The sequence below is a fragment of the Pipistrellus hanaki genome (assembly GCF_964339955.1).
Source record: "Pipistrellus hanaki genome assembly, chromosome: 2".
Taxonomy (NCBI): Eukaryota; Metazoa; Chordata; class Mammalia; order Chiroptera; family Vespertilionidae; genus Pipistrellus; species Pipistrellus hanaki.
In genome coordinates, this window is record NC_140504.1 from 173313620 (window position 1) to 173331558 (window position 17939).

The 17939-nt window shown below is 58.2% G+C and overlaps 2 protein-coding genes across 6 annotated transcripts in view; both read left to right on the top strand.

The window, feature by feature from the left end:
* The window catches only part of ST3GAL3 (ST3 beta-galactoside alpha-2,3-sialyltransferase 3), a 168541-nt gene extending 158652 nt beyond the window's left edge, over positions 1–9889 (top strand). For all 4 annotated transcript variants that reach the window (XM_084874662.1, XM_084874663.1, XM_084874664.1 and 1 more), the window contains 3 exons: positions 4300–4446; positions 4661–4807; positions 8828–9889. In XM_084874662.1, the coding sequence (XP_084730788.1) occupies positions 4300–4446; positions 4661–4807; positions 8828–8917 (384 nt within the window). In that variant the 3' untranslated portion in view covers positions 8918–9889. The remainder of the gene's footprint in view (positions 1–4299; positions 4447–4660; positions 4808–8827) is intronic.
* A 1997-nt stretch (positions 9890–11886) lies between these two features.
* Positions 11887–15303, top strand: ARTN (artemin). Of its 2 annotated transcripts, none has more exons than XM_084872845.1 (4): positions 11887–12408; positions 13807–13868; positions 14194–14332; positions 14427–15303. In XM_084872845.1, exons 1-4 carry the CDS (start codon positions 12303–12305, stop codon positions 14906–14908), a joined length of 789 nt encoding a protein of 262 aa, XP_084728971.1. In that variant the 5' UTR covers positions 11887–12302; the 3' UTR covers positions 14909–15303. The 2 variants fall into 2 exon arrangements, with proteins under 2 accessions (XP_084728971.1, XP_084728972.1); XM_084872846.1 differs by having other exon boundaries at positions 12314–12408; positions 13748–13868.
* Positions 15304–17939: the final 2636 nt, after the last annotated feature.

Below are 17939 nucleotides of genomic sequence, written 5' to 3' on the forward strand. Positions count from 1 at the left end.
CCGGGGTCCCTATCTTTGCCCCCTCTCCTGGACACAAAGGGAGACACAGGAGCAAGACGGACTGGGGTCTGCTCTCAGGCTCACAGGTGCTGGGACACAGGGAGGGCAGAGAGGCTTCACCAGAGAAGGAGATGTTGCCGGAGGTGGGGAGACGTGCGGGGGTGCAGCTGGAGCAGAGGCGGCCCCCTAAAGGCAGGGGGAGAGAAGCTGGAGGGGTCCTGACCAATGGGAGCTCTTTGTTGCTGCTGAGAGCAATGGAGGAGCCTCAGGTGGCCTTCGTGTCCCCTTAACACTCATTGCCAGGGGCTGTGCTGAGTGACAGACATGGGTCAGATGTGAGCCTCGGCCCTGCGAAACACTGCTAATGATGGTGGTGAAACCAGCCGGTCAGGTGACTGGGAGCTGGCACTCAGCCTGAATTATCTAATTCTCACAACAGACCAGAAGGTACATCCTGAGAGTATCCTGGTTTACCCACAAGGAGATGGGGAGCTCCTTGCCCAGGGTCTCCCTCCAGTGAGGGACGAGAGCTGAAGCTGAATCCAGTCCGTTCAGGCCCCTGGAACAAAGCACCGCAGACCGGGCGGCTTATAAACAGCAGACGTGTCTCCACCATTCTGGAGGCTGGGGAGTCCAGGACCCTGGCGCTGGCGGGGTTGGTATTTGGTGAGGGCCTCCTGGTTCACAGAACGCCTTCTTTTGGTAATATCCTCACTTGGTGGAAGGGGCAAGGGATCTCTGGGACCCCATTCATAAGGGCATCGGTCCCACTCGTGAGGGCTCCCCCCTCACCACTTCCTAAAGGCTCGCCTCCTAATACCACCACGGTGGGCATCGGCTGTTCAACATGGCTTTGGGGACACAGCACGGGGGTGGGGGTGGGGGATAACATTCAAACCATAGCAGATATAACTCCATATTCTATCACTTCCCAAAGGTTAGAGGTCATTTATGCCTTGGGAGGAATGGGGTCAGGAAGAACATGAGGGATATGCTGACTTTTGTTTTTTTTTAAAGTGGGTTGGATGAGGTGGATAGATGTGGAAAGGCCGCTGGAGACCGAAGGAGCAGCTCAGCAAGAGCATGGAGTCGTGAGTGAGCAGGTGGGGCCTCGGGTGGGCGGAGTGGAAATGAGCGGCAGAAGGGCTTCCTGGCTGTAAGCTCCGCTCTGGGCCGGTGGTGATGTGACCTGCTTTGTACGTAGGAAGAGCATCTGGCAGAGAGGACAGTGGTCTGGAGGCACCCATTACATGTTTGTTCACCCAACGGATGGAATTTAACAATTATTCCATGTTCCAGTCACTCTGCTGGACTCTGGGCTCTGAGCGGGCAACAAGGCAGATGCTGTAAATGGCCAGTGGTTAGGATAGTCCAACGGAAGGTGACGAGACCTGGATTTCCATGAAGCAGTGTGTCTGGGAGGAAGGGGTGGGTCTGTGGGATTCTAAGGAGATAAAAGAGCTAGATGGCCAGTGGGGCAGGGTTTGGCGCGAGAGATGAAGTATGTGAAGTCGAATCTGAGGCTTCTGGTTCATTGGAGGGAGCACAGGAGGAGCAGGAGCAGATGTGGGGAAACATGTTAAATACATATGTACATCCCTGGGACAGAATCCTTAGGGAACATACATTTGATGTCTGTAGTTTGATTTATTTCAAGAGATTATCATTTAACCGAATCTCTGTTGTAAACTTTTATCTTTTTTTCAGGATTTTCACTCTTATAAATAACATTGTATTAAACAGCTTTTTACAGAGGTCTTCGCCATTCTGATGGCTTTTAGGAGAGAAAGTCACAGTCATTGGGTATGAACAGTCTTGAAGCTTTTGATTCATATTCAGATTGCAGTGTAGGCGAGTTCTATCTCAGCTCAGCACCACAAGCACTGAGAGACACACACGCACTTATACACACACACACACACACACACACATACACACACGGGGTGGGGGCAAAAGCAGGTTTACAATTGTGAGTACACAAAACGGAGTTTATTCTTCTATTATTATTAATTAATTATTGTCTTTTCCATACAAACAACTGTAAACTTACTTTTGCACTCTGTATTTTAGAGGATAAAAATAGCATTTGGTTACACAAATTTGCATTTTTATCAATACTGAGTTTTTCATGCTTACTAAACTTCTTTTATGTTCTTTTCCCATTTTCAGGTGGTCTTGATTTTTTATGAATTTTTAAAATATGTATTATTTGTGACAATTTTCCCCACTTCTTTGTTTCCGTCCTAATTTTGCTTATTATATTTTTTATAAACCAAATCACAAAAAGTGTTTACAAAGTCAGAATTCATTGACTTTCTTCTTCATTTCTAACTTTACACTAATGTTGAGGAAGCTCAGTGATGATATGTGCATCTAAATTTTCTTTTCCTGCCGAAACCGGTTTGGCTCAGTGGTAGAGCGTCGGTCTGTGGACTGAAAGGTCCCGGGTTCGATTCCGTCAAGGGCATGTACCTTGGTTGCGGGCACATCCCCGGTAGGGGGTGTGCAAGAGGCAGCTGGTCGATGTTTCTCTCTCATCGACGTTTCTAGCTCTCTATCCCCCTCTCTTCCTCTCTGTAAAAAAATCAATAAAATATATTTTAAAAAATAAAAATAAAAAAATAAATTTTCTTTTCCTTTTCCTTTTAGCAGGAGAGGCAGTGAGTGGCTCTTTTTTTCCTATGTAGCAAATTTTCAAATGTCACTTGCTAGGAAACTCACCTTGTTCCCACCGACGGTGCAGCTGCCTGTCATACAGCCTAATCGTGTGCATGCAGACTGATCTCTTCCGGGCCCTCTTGTCTCGATGATCTTTGTGTTGGTTCTTAGACATCTGTCAGTGTTTTAATCCTCGCAAATTTATAATATACTCTCATATCTAATTTTTAAATGTATCTGTTAACTATTTGGATGGGTTTTTAGAATCCTTTTGGTACATTTCAAAAAAAGAAATCCTATTGGGATTTTTCTTAGAATTAAGTTAAGCCTACCTTAATCTCGGAGGAAGTGGCATTGTGTTAATATTCAGCCTTCTCATCCAAGATATGGCTCGTCTCCCATTTTTTTTCAAGTAATTTTTTTAGATCTCTCAAAGGATTGCAGTTTTTTTTTCCCCCCCTCCAGATCCCACATACTTAAGTTTATTGATCAGTATTTGATTATTTTGTTGTTGTTCGGATTGCAAGTGGGATGGATCTCTTTTGTATTCTATCTGGTGACTTCCCTATTGGGAGTACAGATCCTATTACTAAATTATTTTACCCACTAAGTTTAGTTGATTCTTTCAGGTTTTCTGGGCAAATGACAAACTCTCTGCAAATAAGAGGCTGGAGCCCCTGGCTTGGTGATGCCTCCAGCCTGAGGGCTGGCCTGTGCGCTCCTCCAGCAGCACTCAGAGCCCGGTTGTAAGGGTGGGAAAGAGTGGATGCCAAGGTCAGCGCTTCCCTGGGCTGGGGCCGCAGGGAGGCAAGGGGCGGGGAGTTGAACTCATGAGGGAGTAGCTGACGTGGATGCTTCAGGGTCTTGAACAGAAAGGCAGGGCTGAGGACTAGAGGGAGGGAGAGGGAGGGGAGGAAGGGGTGGCCTGGACTGACACTGGGATGCCAGGTTTCAGAGCGGATGCCTTTCCTGTCTGGTACCGAGATCACGGAGGGAAGAATGGTCCCACTTTGCAGTTAAGGGAACGGAAGCTCAGAGAGCTTGCCACGTGACCATTCGCCAGCTCCAGTCAGTGGCAGCCTGGGACTGGAGTGGTGCTCCGGGTCCCCGGACGAGCTGACATTCTGTCTTTATTTTCCAGGTTCACTTTAGAACAGCTGGCTGAGAGCCAGGAGAGACAACAGAGGGGGAAGGAGGCGAGCCCAGCAGAGCAGATAGGGGAGAGAGGGCAGGCTCCTCCTGGCCCCCTTAGTAGCTGCGCAGGGTGGGGGCCAGCTGGGCCATTGGGTCTTCCTGATGACCCAGAGCCCCCTGATGACCCAGGCAGAGCAGCTCACTGAGCGTCCCACGCCCTCTGCCCCGCCATGCAGCTCCCTCTGGATCCCCATTACACACCGCGGCCCCCATTTGTCCACTGTTCCCACCACACACCCTTGTCTCTCACACTTCCTGCGCCCCCGGCACACACCAGGTCCTCCCTCCTCCCGCTGTGTTCACCCCACGTGCCCCAGGTGCCTGCAGTGCTCTCCACGCCCCCCACCTTGTTTCTCATCTGCTTGTAAACCCCGTGGGCCCCTGCCCCTCACGCAGGCCCCTCGCCGCCGTGTGCCCGGCTCACGCCCCGCTGTGCCGTGTCCACAGAGTGCATCGGACGGCTTCTGGAAATCCGTGGCCACCCGAGTGCCCAAGGAGCCCCCCGAGATTCGTATCCTCAACCCGTACTTCATCCAGGAAGCTGCCTTCAGCCTCATCGGACTGCCCTTCAACAACGGCCTCATGGGCCGCGGGGTGAGAGGCCGGGCCGGGAGCTGGGGTGGCGAGGGCGGGGAGCTGGGTCACGGGGACCTTGGGAAGAAAGAACAGGCGGACGGGAGCGGGGATGGGAGAAGGGACAAGGGGGGGTTCCGATCCTCAGGAATGGAGCTCAGCTCTGGGGAGCTTCGCGGAGGATCTCAGCCTCGCTCAGCCCTCCGCCTGAGCTCCGCGCCCGCCCCTCCCCCAGAACATCCCGACGCTGGGCAGCGTGGCCGTGACCATGGCCCTTCACGGCTGTGACGAAGTGGCGGTCGCAGGCTTTGGCTACGACATGAACACACCCAACGCACCCCTGCACTACTATGAGACGGTGCGCATGTCAGCCATCAAAGAGGTGAGGGGCCGGGTGGGCCGGGCCGCGGGAGGGCGCTCCCAGCACCGGGGACAGGCTCCGACCGTTCACCGTGGTGGTGAAGAGATGAGCCAGCGGCTGCTCCGGCCGCCCAGAGCTCCAGGAAGGTGCCCCTGCCCCAGTGAGGAGGCCCGTCCCTGCCTGCAGGCCTCTGGCCACGAAGCATCCTCTGTGCCTCTCCCCAGGAACCCAGCACCCTGTCCCGTTTCCTTCCGGAACCTTCCCTCTCCGGCTCGCGCTCTCTCTGCACCTGCCTCCTTGCTCTTCCCCAGCCGCCGTGCGCTAATCTTGGCACCAGCTCAGCGCCACCCTCTCTGCCTCAAGTCGTCTTTCTCCCAAAGGACTCCTTCCCCACTCAGACAACCCACAAGCATCGCCGCCGGGTCTCAGGACAAGCCCGTACCTCCTCCACCCTCCCCATGGCCAAGCCCTGGAGCTCGTTATAACCCAGAGTTACCTACCGCCCAGGTGACCCATGTGCTCAGGCTCCTTAAAGTAGAAGAAGCATTACCGTCCTCCCAGCCTGTCGCCACCTCCTGCATCTCCCCCTTACAGCAGAGCCCACATGGAAAATCAGCCCCTCTTCCGCCTTCACTTCTCCCTCGAGCCTTGCCCTGGCCCCGGCCCGGAGCCTGGACCTCCGGGGTGAGCGCGCTGAGGAGCTTCTCCGCGCCTGCATCGTGTGGGGTCGCTGGAGAACTTCATCATAGTTCTCTCAATGTAGGGGTTCTCATCTCAGCTAGCCCTCCTTCCTGCTCCCCAGGCTCACCCGCCCTCCTCCAGCCCCTGCCCCTCCTCCCGTGAGAACACGGCTGCGGTGGGCACCGCCCGCTCCTGCTGGGTTGTCCCCTGTGCACGCCTCACTCCCTCTCGGTCCCTCACCCCTCGCAGTCTGGCTGCCGCTCTCTTGACACGACTCCCACCAAGGTCACCAGGGACTTACCTCAAGGCTCCAGATCCCTTGGACACGTGGGCGTCCCACCTCTCCCCGTCTCTCAAACACCTGTGCCGACCACTCCTTCCTCTTTGAAACCCTCTCCTGCTGAGACTTCTGAGCCAGTAGTTTCTGGGGCTCCGATTCACTCGCCAGTCTCTCTCGTTCTCTTGCCCAGTGTCCTTGATCGCAGTCCACCCCTTAAGAACCGGCATCAGCCGGGGCTCCATCCCAGGCCGCCTCCGCTCACACTGCAGGAGGCTGGTGTCCCCGGCCATGGCTTCCGTTACCATCTGCACTGTCAGGCTCTTTGGGTTCATTCAGGCTACCTCAAGCCATGGGAACTTACTTCAAGCTTATAAGGCAGACTCGGGAGTCTCAGGGGAACCAGAAACGGTCTTCCCCGGGCCTCCTGCTGCCAGGAATGGCATTCAGGAGCGGAAAGCTCCTCCTGGTTGGCTCCAGGACCGCCTTCCCCTCACCGGCGGCTCCTGCCTCCTTGCCCCGGCCCCGTTAGTCCTTCCAGCTCTGTCTCTCTTGATGTATCTTCTTGCTTCTCTGTCCCCTGCCAGCACCCACTCCAAACTGTCCTCACGGCTTTTACCTGCTCCCGGCTTCTGTTTACTTATATATTTGCTCTCTTACACAAATATTGTGAACACCGTCAAACATGCTCATAAACATGGAGAAAAATAGAATGAACGTCCATGTAAACCTGAGAGACCGCAGACATAGGCAGTCGCTCGATCGCGAGGGGCTTTCTCTGCCGTGGCGAGGAGTGGGGGCCTCGCTCTGAAGGCAGAAGCGTTTGAAGCCGGGGATTCGCATGCAGAAGGTTTACTGTGGCTGCAGCGTGAAGTAGAGGGCTGCGAGGCAGGAACAGAAACCAGTTAGCGGGCTTCCCGGCAGACTAGGCAAGAGATGAAGACTCCTGGCCCGGACGCAGCAGAGAAATCCAGGCTGGAAACGCACGTCTGTGAGTTGTGAGCACAACGGCAGGTTCAGACCCAGGCCAGGCGCGTGTGAAATCTTCCGGGGAGACGCAGACTGGGAAATGCAGGTCGTCGGCACCCTAGGAGCACCAGCATTGAGTGACGGGGTGAGGGAGGAGGAGCCAGACGTGAGACAGAAGAAGAGCTGTGGGAAGGAAGACTCTCTCAGAGTGGCCAGTGAGTGGGATGGACATCTGCCTCCAAAGTCCTGGTGAGGCTGGGACCCGGGACCAGAATGGCGCCCCAGGCCATGGACGGTGCAGGCAGCGTAGTGCGGAGGGCTCCGGTCACCCCCTGTGTGTCTGCCGGGGGAGGAGTTGAGAGAGAGCACCCTCTCGGTGGCATTGCCTGGGCCAAGAGAGCTCCACCCCAGGCAGACTTTGTGTTTACTCTTACACTGTCAGACATACTCATAAACACAGAGAACAATATACCCAACTTCCATGTAACTGCCACTTGTCCCCCCTCCCGCGCCCCCCCCCCCGCCCCCTGGTGAGCAGCTCATGGCCAGTGTGGTTTCATCTGTTTCTTTCTCATACTTGTACTCCCCACTGATTATTTGGAAACAAGTCTCAGATATATCATTTCAGCCAAAAACATTTCAGTAAGTTTTTCAAAAAGATAAGGACTATATTCTACTATGACAATACTGCGATGACACCTAAAAAAATTAATCATAATTTCTCCATATCATCAAATATCCGGTCCTTTGCTGACCTTTCACACCTCAGTGATTCCCAGGGGGCGCCCTTGAGGCTGGTCTGTCAGACTGGTCCCCTCCCTGGGGGTGGGGAAGGGCTGGGGAAGGAAAGAGTTGTATGAGCGGCTCCATTTGCTTGGCTCCTGGCCCTGCCATTCCTCCAGGCCTCCCATCTTCTTACCTGTGAAATCTAATTCCATCGGACACATATATATTGAGCACCACTCTGAGCCAGATTGTCCCTGCCTTCAAAGGGGTGAGACAGATGCTTGCATCTTTAAGAAATGAGGACATGCCCTAGCCAGTTTGGCTCGGTGGACAAAGCGTTGGACTGGGGACTAAAGGGTCCCAGGTTCGATTCCAGTCAAGGGCACATGCTCAGGTTGTGGGTTATGGGGTGTGCAGGAGGCAGCCAATCAATGATTCTCTCACATCATTGATGTTTCTATCTCTCTCTCTCTCCCTTCCTCTCTGAAATCAATAAAAATATATTTTTTAAAAAAAAAAAGAAAGAAAGAAAGAAATGAGGACAAATCACCCAGAGGTCTGCAACAGAAGGGCCACGCGCTGAAGGCGGAGTATAGTGACAGGATGGAGAGAGTTGACTAGATCAGACTAAGGACCAGACAGAGCCGTGAGTTCTCGGCACCGCTAGATCGTGGCCCTGACATCGCTGTCGTGAGGCCCAGTGCTGACAGATGCAACAGAGCAGTCAGGTGGGTCCAAACCGTGCACCCGACTGTGTGATGAATGCCAAAACAGGGCTATTGGCGCTCATTCATTCATTTAATCCTCTTTCTTTCTTTGAGAGACTTAGTCACCAAAGCTTCCTGGTGAGTCCGGGGATCGGAGAGAACCTGAGCCGAGGTGCAGTCTCCCCCCCAGGAGAAGGCAGCCTCCTCCCTGTAATTTCCACAGTAACCGTGAGACGGGCCCGCTGCCCTCTGGCCTACTGGCCCCTCTGACCCGAGAGGCAGGTTTCGTCAGCGGCCCTCAGGCCTGGAGGAGGGGATTGCATCAGGCCAGAGAATGACTAAGCCACCCCACGAGGCTCTTTTCAGCAGGGCCACCCCTGGGCCTGGGCAGGGCCTGGTGACTCACATCGCCAGGCCTAGGGCTTAGGTGCCCCAGACACGCTGCTGGACTAGGCAGGTTGAAGCCCTTTGCGAATAAGATCGGAAAGCCTGTGTCTCCGAAGGTTACAGGAAGTGAAGAGGCAGTTCTGGGGAGGGAGGGGCGTGAGCTGTGGCACAGGGCATCGGAGGGTGGCGGTCCGAAGAGGGCACTGCGCTCCGGGAGGTACACGTGAGCGGGGCTGTGTCCTAGCAGCCGCCAAGGCCGCCCCGCTGACGGCCTCTCCATCTCTTCCCTCCCAGTCCTGGACACACAACATCGAGCGGGAGAAAGAGTTCCTGCGGAAATTGGTGAAAGCGCATGTCATCACTGACCTGACCAGTGGCATCTGAGATGGGCCCAGCACATGGCACGGAGGGCCCAGCGCCGCCACCAGCAGGCAGCAGCCGCAGCCGCCGCCACCTGCCCACTTCACTGGCCTCGGTCGGGCCCCGCCCGAGAGGCACCGGAGTGCTGAGACCCGGAGAAGGACAGTGCCAAGCGGCCCCGGGGGTGGCGAAGCCTCGGTAGGGCAGCCAGAGCCGTGTCCGCTCAGAGGCCAGCGCTCGGCCTCGCCCTCGGCCCGGATCCCTGAAGCCAGAGCGCCAGGAGGCCGCTGGCCGTGCCCCGGGGCCCAGCATGCCGGAGGTGGACGGGGGGGCAGCCAGGCGGCTGCCGGAATCACTTCTCCAATCAGTGTTCGGTGTATTATCATTTTTGTGAATCTGGGTGGGGGGGGGTAGGGATAATTTATTTTTAAATAAGGTTGGAGATGTCGAGCACGGCCCACGTGCCGTGCAGAAGGAGGCCCGGAAGAGGGCCCGTCCGGCGGGGGGGCCAATGGGCTCCCAGCGGAGTGGCAGTGCCATGACGAGCCCATACTCCGCTCCGGAGCTGCAGGGAGGTGGGCAGCAGCCCGTGCCAGCCCCCTCCAGCTCACGACACTGCGTGGCCTTCCCTGGGGAGAAGATGGGCTACTCCCACTTCACCAGCGGCCCGCTGTCCCGCAGGGAAACCCCGGAGCCATCCTTTATAAGCCAACAAGACAGCCCCTGGGCTGGAGCAGAGGGAACTCGGAGCTCAGGAGGCAAGGCCCGGCCCCGCCCGGAGGGAATGGCCGCTCGCCAGCTGCTACTGATCCGTAGGACAGTGCCCAGGCCTGGACTGGCCAGCGTGGCGGCCGTTCTGGGTTTTCAGTGAGACTGCCAGGTCCTGGGGTCCTGCCTTGAGCCTGGACCAGAGGGAAGTGAGGCTTGCGGACCTTCGCCAGGCCGCAGCAGCCGTCCTGGGCAGCCACCGCGGAAGCAATAAAGCTCTTCCCAGAACCTGGCTGCCTCCGCCTGCTTTCTCTTACTTTCCTGGAAGAAACCGGAACCCGGGGCCCCAGCAGCCGCGCTAAACCCCAGGGCCATCTCTTCAGCTCACATTCCTGGGTTCCTTTCACTTCGGTGTCAGCTGCAGGCCCGGGGCATTCTGGGGCCTCTCTTGTCCCACACAGTCCTGCACCCTCTGCCTTTAAAGAAATAGATGAGACATCAGGGCCTGCCCAGAGGGCAGGGGATTGAAGCCCATGTTCCAGGACAGTGCCTCTGGGCCCCAACAGCCCCATCACTGCAGGGACAGGCTCCTGAGCCCCCGACACAAAGCCCACAGACCTCACCCATTCCTGACACTCCCGGCTGAGCCCGGACAGGACTGCCCTCCCCCCAGGCACACCCTCTCTCACTCCGCTCTAGGCACTCTGGCGAATATTAAAAAGGTTGTCTCTTCCCATCTTACCCCCTTAGAGCCCTGGAATCTGACCCCCGACCCTTCCCTAGAATCCCCATGCCGACCTGAGCATGGGCCCAACACGGGCAGCACCTGAGACCATGGAGTGAGCTCCCGGTCAGAGCTGCCACCTTGGCTGGGACCCTTGCCTCTCACCTGCCATCCCTATCGAGAAGTTCTAGCCACTCCACCGCCTTCCCACGTGTGCCCTTCCTGCCGTGGTGTGTTCTCTGGCTGAAGCCGCCTCCACTGAGGGGAAAGCAAGGCCCTGACGGAGGGACAGGCAAACCCAGAAACTCCCTTCGGATTCTGCTGGGCGGCTGTGAAGCACTTCCATGCACATCGGATTCTGCGTGCACAGTGCCCCCTAGAGTTGTACGGGGCATAGGCAGCGTGCCTGCAGGCCACAGCCAGGGCTGATAAAGCCCCAGGGAAGCCACCCCAACTGGGCAGCCGGCTGTGAGAGGGGGCTGCTCACCACCTGGCCTCCTGCCGCTCAGGGGTCCTTCAGGCCCGCAGGCTGCCCCCCACCACCCCAGTTCTCCGCAGTCTGGCTTGTGGCCTCCACCGGTGCCCAGCAACCGCTCTCACAGAAGCAGTGGCCTCAGCCCTGGCCGTGCACCGGAAGCACCTGTGCGGACCTGGAAAGCGGCACATGCCCACACCGAGGTTCTGAGTCAGGGCTGGGGTGGAGCCCGGAGGTGGGCAGTTTTAGGAGGTCCACGGGTGTCCGAGTGCACGGCCAGGCCATAGCTGGTCCACGCGCATTCCCTGAGCGCTTTCATTTCCATCCACAGTTCCCGACATGCCATCTCCAGCCCAGCTCCCTCCGCTCTGCGCCAGGCTGCAAATTCAGCTGCATCCTGAACTTTCCCGAAGGAGCATCCACAGGTCCTCCTGACTCAGCATGTCCATCCCTGGACTGAGCTCCCGGCCCTCCCCCAGGGACTTCCCCTGCCAGAATGCATCCCCTCCACCTGGTCACCCGGCCTGGAGCATGCCAGCGTCTGCCCTCCCTCAGCCCATCAGTCTAGTGTAGTGTAGTCTCACTCTCCCCACCACTCTGCTTCCCGCTCACTCCCTCAGCAGCCTCCTGACATCTTCACCCTCATCCCCAAACACCCCTCCCCACACCGCAGTCAGAGCCATGTACGTCTGATGCACCATGATTCTGCCTGAACCCCTTCGGTGGTCCCTGGGGGCAATCGGATGAAGTCCAGAGTCGCGGGCATGACACAGCATCTCCACGTTACTCACCCCACTTCCACCCCACCTGCCAACTTGCCATAATTAGGCTCCTGAAATACTATCCCCCAGCTCCTACTCAAGCATGAGCACACGAAATCCTCCTCCTCCGTGACCCTCCCTTCCTCAGCCCTGGGCACCCACTCCCAGCGGCGGTGTGCACAGGTGTGTCCCTCCTCCCGGCCCCGGGCTGCCAGGATGCGGGGCGGTGGGGCGGCCGGAGCAGGGTCAGACGTGGAAGCCCCAGCCCAGAGCCTGGCCCTCCCAAGCGGGGCCGCTAAACGAAGACGCTAGCAGCGGGCCGGAGAGCAGAGAGCAGTCCCTGCAGGGTGGCCAGCCAGGGCCCTGAGCTGGCGCCAACTGGAGGGGCCGGTGGCCCAAGGCTGGGACGATCCTGTCTCCTCCCTCTCCCGCCCTCAGCCCGGCCTCCCCGCTCCCTGCTTCGCGTGCCTATAAAACTGAACGCCCACTTTCCTCGCCTCTCCGCCGCTCAAGTTCTCCACGCTGTGTCCTGGGTTTTCCACTTCCCAGTGTCCTCCCCTTCACCTTGGGGGGCCTAGCTGAGCCCAGGAGGGGGGGGCCCCCCGAATCCCAGCGGGTGGAGCAACCAGGTGAACCCTGAAAGGTAGGGCGGGGCGGGGGCGCTGGGCCCCACCCCGGGATCCGGTGACGCCGGGACTGGAATTTGACACCGGTCGGCGGCAGGCATGAGGCTGCTGAGGGATGGAGTTGGGCCCGGCCCCCAGACACGGCCCACGGGCTCCACCAGCAGCAGGTCCCGCGGGCCCCAGCCCTGGCTGCATCCTGGACCCAGAGCCCTGCACTCGAGGTAAGCCGGCCTGCGGGCCCACCCCCCTCCCAGCCCTGGAGGCAGGGGGAGCGGGCAGGAGAGGCGCCACCGCTTTCTCACCTCCTCCCTCTCCTGGGCCCAGCGTGCAGCTCGCTGCCCCTCCCAGCCCCTCCGCCCCTCTGGTCGCTTGCGGGACGGTGCTGGCCCTGCCAGCCCACTGTAACGTGAGGCTCCTGCTGCCGCTACTGGGTGCAGACTGGCTGCCAAGGCCACGCTTTGGGCTGAAAGAGGCGCTGCCAGGTGCATGGCTCTGGGCATGAGCCTTCTCAGCTGCGGGGAAGGTCCAGCACTGGCCCCAGGGACGGTGCTTAGAAGAACAGGGTGCAGGACCCTCCTGGTGAGTCTCTAGCTACAGACGGGGAGGCAAAGGCTGGGAGACCAAGTGGCCCCAAACCACCAGAAGGGAGAGAGGGGCTAGCTGCCCTCAGGAGACCTGCTCCTGGGGTCGCCCCTAAGCACAGGGGGTTCTGACGGCTGCCTTGCCTCGCTTTCCCTCAGTCAGTGAGAAAAGTTGCCGGCCTGGCCCCTCAGGGCCCCTATTCAGTTAGTTGAACATACCTGGACCTGAGGTGGACCACTCCAGGAAGGCCTGGGGAGGTCTGACCCACAAACACGCAGGTGACCGCTGGGACCCAACAGCAGGCCGGCTTGTGGGGCCCCGAGGGTGTTTGGGAGTGCCAGCCAGGGTGGGTTCACTAAACCTGGTGGGGCCCCGAAAGGCTGGCGGGGCTCAGGAAAGATGGCTCGTGGAGGAACCTTCTAAGAGTGGGCGAGCTGTTAGACCCACAGGAAAGAGGAAGGCGACAGACCTGGAGCAGCGCGCGGGGCAGCTCGGCGCTCAGACCAGCCTGGTGTGGAGCCCTGGCTGGCCCTCCTGGGAGTTGCACAGGCCTGAGTCTGGCTGAGGGAAGGGAAAAGCCCACCCCACGTTGAGTCTGCACGCTTGGCAGATGCTGCCCCCTGGTGGCCATTGGGAACCATGGCCCAGGCCCCATGTTCTTAGAGGGCCCGTCTGCTGGCTCTTGAAGGACATCTGTGATCAAGAGAGAGAATCGATAAGCTGCCTCCTGCATGCCCCCCACTGGGGACGTGCCCGCAACCAAGGTACATGCCCTTCACTAGAATCGAACCTGGGACCCTTCAGTCCGCAGGCTGAGGCTCCATCCACTGAGCCAAACCGGCCAGGGCATAGTTCAGTTCCTGATGCAGCTACTTCCCCTGGGTTGAGTCCACCTCTCCAGCCCCTTGTCCCTCACCTGGAGAATCTGAAATGGAGGGATGACCTCCTCAAAGATAACTCGTCTCTCAATGTCCCAAGCTGCCTCCAGAAGAGGGTGGGGGAACAAGTCCACTGATGGGAGACCCTGGTATTGACAGAGATGGAGCCTGGACGAGGAGGCCCTTCCGTGCTGCACCGCTGGCCCCGGCCTAGGCGACAGGTGAGTGGTCCTCCCATTGGCTCCCACCTGGCATGGAGGACCGCGGCTGGACTGGGAGGGAGAGCAGGGTTTGCCCTGGGCAGGAGTCAGAAATGCCAAGGAAAGTGATCAGGGAGGGACCAGGAGTTTGGAGGAAGGTTGATGCCCTCCTCGGGTGTGATTTCTCCTCTTGGATCCAATCTAAGCCCTTCCCGACTCTCCTTCCCGCCCAACTAGAAGCCCCTCTCTGATTTCTGCTGCCCCCGCCCCCTTCCCGGGCTCCCTGCGCCCCGAGACCCCCTGGGTGCCCTCTGCTTCCCTAAGATTCCACCTTGTCTCTGCGCAGCCCGCCCTGTGGCCATCGCTGGCCACCCTGGTGCTGCTGAGCAGCGTTGCTGAGGCCTCCCTGGGCCTGGCGCCCCGCAGCCCCGCCGCCCTCGACGGCCCCGCGCCGGCCCCGGCGCCCCCCGCCGGCCACCTGACCGGTAAGTGGAGGGCAGGGCGCGGGGGGCGGGGAGGCTGCGGGGCGGCCCGGGACCCCACGCGCGCACGCAGGACTCCAACTCCGTCTCCCTCCAGGTGGCCGCGCCTCCCGCTCCTGCGGCGGCAGAACCCGGCGGCCGCCCCCGCAGCCGTCCCGGCCCGCGCCCCCGCCGCCCGCGCCCTCGCCCGCGCCCTCCCGCGGGGGCCGCGCCGCGCGGGCCTGGGGCCGGGGCGTCCACGGGAGGCGCGGGAGCCGCGCGCGGGCCGCGGGGGCGCGGGGCTGCCGCCTGCGCTCGCAGCTGGTGCCGGTGAGCGCGCTGGGGCTGGGCCACAGCTCCGAGGAGCTGGTGCGCTTCGGCTTCTGCAGCGGCTCCTGCCGCCGCGCGCGCTCCTCGCACGACATCAGCCTGGCCCACCTGCTGGAGAAAGGGGCCCTGCAGCCGCTTCCAGGCTCCCAGCCGGCCCTGCAGCCCTGCTGCCGGCCCACGAGCTACGAGGCCGTCTCCTTCATGGATGTCAACAGCACCTGGAGGACCGTGGACAAGCTCTCGGCCACTGCCTGCGACTGCCTGGGCTGAGGGCTCTCCCCGAGATGTACGGATGGCACCCTTACACGAGGAAATCTTCCTGCCTGGAAGGGACCACGGGCCTCAGCCAGGGATGAACACCGCCGGCCTCCGCTGGGCTTGTGATGGGCATCAGCCCTGCAGGAGGAGGGACTGGCAGGCCTCACCTTGCTCGTCCCAGCCCTACAGACATCAGAGACCTCGGCTATGAGACCTTAGGACCACTCACTTCTCACGGACTCTGGCACCGAGCAGGCCACAGAGCCAGGACTCCTCTGGAGAACCCAGCAGAGTTTGAGGTCTCAGCCTCCGCCCGCCCAGGTCCTGGGGGGACAGAATGGGAGGCGACACACTGCCGAGGCATGGCTGAAGTGCCTATAGTGGAGTGGCCTGGTACTCACTCCAGAGACCTGGACCCCTATTTATTATTTCTAAGTTATTTATTTACATCTGTGGTTTGTCGGATCCTTTCCTGGGCAGTGGGGGCTGGATGGGTAGAAGCCGCTGGCTGGAGAGCATGGAGGCGGCTGGGACGTTCCCACTCACCACCGCAGGCTGACTCAGCAATCACAGGCCGAGCCGGCATCTCCAGCTGCTTCCTCTAACGGGCAGCTCTGGGACGTGGGGCCATGGAACAGAGTGGGTGGCAAAGATTCGTTCGCCGGTCCTGGCAGATTAGCTTCCAACCCCTTACACAGTCTCCCGCACTTGGGGTTTGGGGTTACTGGGAGAGAAAGCCCTACCCTGGTAACTGTAGGCATCCTGGGGGTCTTGCTTTAATGGGTAATGACACAGAAAACCACACATTCCCACTCCCCAGTCACTGATCAGTGCCCTCCCCTCGGGGCACTCTGATGGGTGTATTCACTGCCTCTGATGGCAGCTAGTCCCGTATGGGGAGCTCACCGCCCACATCGCATGAAGCAATCCAGGACAAGAGAGCATCTGCAAAGGCCAGTGGGAGGCTAGGTTGGGGGGATGAAGCATGGAGCATCAAAGGGCTAGGAATGCAGGAACAGAGTGAGGGCCCCAAGAGGGTCCTGCATCTTGGTGATGAACAAGAACATTCATTCATTCACTCTACAAACATTGATTACATATCTCTTGTATGGCAGACACTGGGCAGACATCAGGGACACGGAAGAGAAGGGGATATGATCCGTGCCCTAAGGTTAAACTAGGAGAGACTGACATGGAATTCTTACATAAATGATTATTTAAGTGCAGTCTGGCAGACAGTTTGAGAGAGGACAAGAAGCTAAGAGTCCCACACCTCCATCTGGAAGGAGGAAGAGGTTCGTGCGGACACTGTCCCTGAGTCGCCTCCAAAAGGTCAGTGCGATCCCTCTGAGCGTCTCTGCGTGTCCCGTGAAACCTGGTTTCCTGGGTCCTACTCGTTTGTCCTGTGTGATGTTCTCCTTTGGGAGTGACGGGGGCATGTATTTGGAAAGGATGCTGAGTCTGAGGAACCACGGGACATCCAGAGGGACTGTAAGGAGGCAGTGGGCTCTGCTGGTCTGGGCCTGAGGAGGGAGACTGGGGCAGACGTGAGCACAGGCAGCAGCTGCAGCCAGGGTGCAGGAGAGCATCCTGATGAGAGGAAGGCGGGTTCCGGGCGGCACCCCTCTGCGTTTGACATGCTGGCCAGCATTCCTTCCAGGCTGTGACGTGCCTGCCTGCTTTGGCACAGGTGCCCCTTTGGCCAGAGTATGGAGCTGGCAAGAGCTCTCTGAGGGCTGTGCTCATTCTGGGTCAAGGAGGGGAAACCTGTGCTTCTACTCTTCTGTGTTCACTGCCCCAGTTCTAGGTGCTCTCTTGCTACCCTCACATGCCCCCTTGGCCCCTCTCTCTACCTCCAAACTGATTCAGGATCCTCAGTCTCCAAATGCTTGCACCTCCCAACCCCTTCTTTCTCCCTCCTCCCCACCCCACCCCCGAAAGAAAATGGCACTAATGTATGCCATTCCGTTAACACACAGCTCCTTGGCCCTGGGTGAGGGTAAAAGGGGTCATCCTGTTAATTCCAGGGTCAGTGGGGCCAGAAGTCCCTGCTAGAAAGATTTGAATGCTTGGCCTAGTTCCCATATCCCCCAACCCCCGCCCCTCATGGACATTTCTGCTCTCAGAGCCACGTAAGGAGACAGGTTAAAGCCATTTCTGACAATGCTCACAGCAAGAGGCAGGTCTGAACTCAAGCCAACGGTGCGGGCTCTCCACACCCCCAAATTGCCATTGCTTGAGGGAGTAGAGTGTCCCCCCCAACTCCAGCCTGCATTGTGGACCCCAGGGAGGTTGTACCCAACATCTCACAACGTCCCAGACGACATGGCAACTTCTCCGAGAGGAACATTCACACAGAACCAGTCTCACTCTGCAGCTCACAACTCAAACCCCTCTTTTAACAAAGACACCACAAAACAATAAAGCCGTTCTCCCCAAAGAAAACAAGAGCTGCACTTCTTTTCATCCAACTTAGCAGAGGGCACCTGGCACATGACCTCACCAGGCAGAGAACTTTCACCCCCGGGGGCCACAGGTGGCTTTAGTATCTGCATTTCCAACGGTAGTCCTTGTTTTACATTCGGAACGACATTGCCCATTTGAGTGCCCTCCCGGAACAAAGGTGTGGTCTCCTCCAAAGGGTATCACATCACACTTGTAAGACAGAAAACTACAGATGTCTTTGAAATGACTTTTTTTTTTCACTACCAGGAGCACCCAACACTTTCCTCTAGGTTTATTTCATTCAAGAATCAAGGTTCAGGGTTCCATGTGCTCCTTCTACACTTGCCAATTGCTTTCTCCTCTCTTGCCCAGGGATTGCCCTATTTCCTTAGGCTGAAGACGCCTGTGGTGGAGTGTATGTGGACTGGGTGACTAGGGTCTCATCTTGAAAAGCATAAGATGGGTAGAAAGTTGAGAGATCAGAGAACAATCTAGGAGAATTGTGCCATATGAGATCGCCTTTTGTGTTCACAGGAGTGCTTCTTAACTTGTTTTGGAGTTGGAGAATATGATAAAAGCTAAGGATCTTCCCCTAACC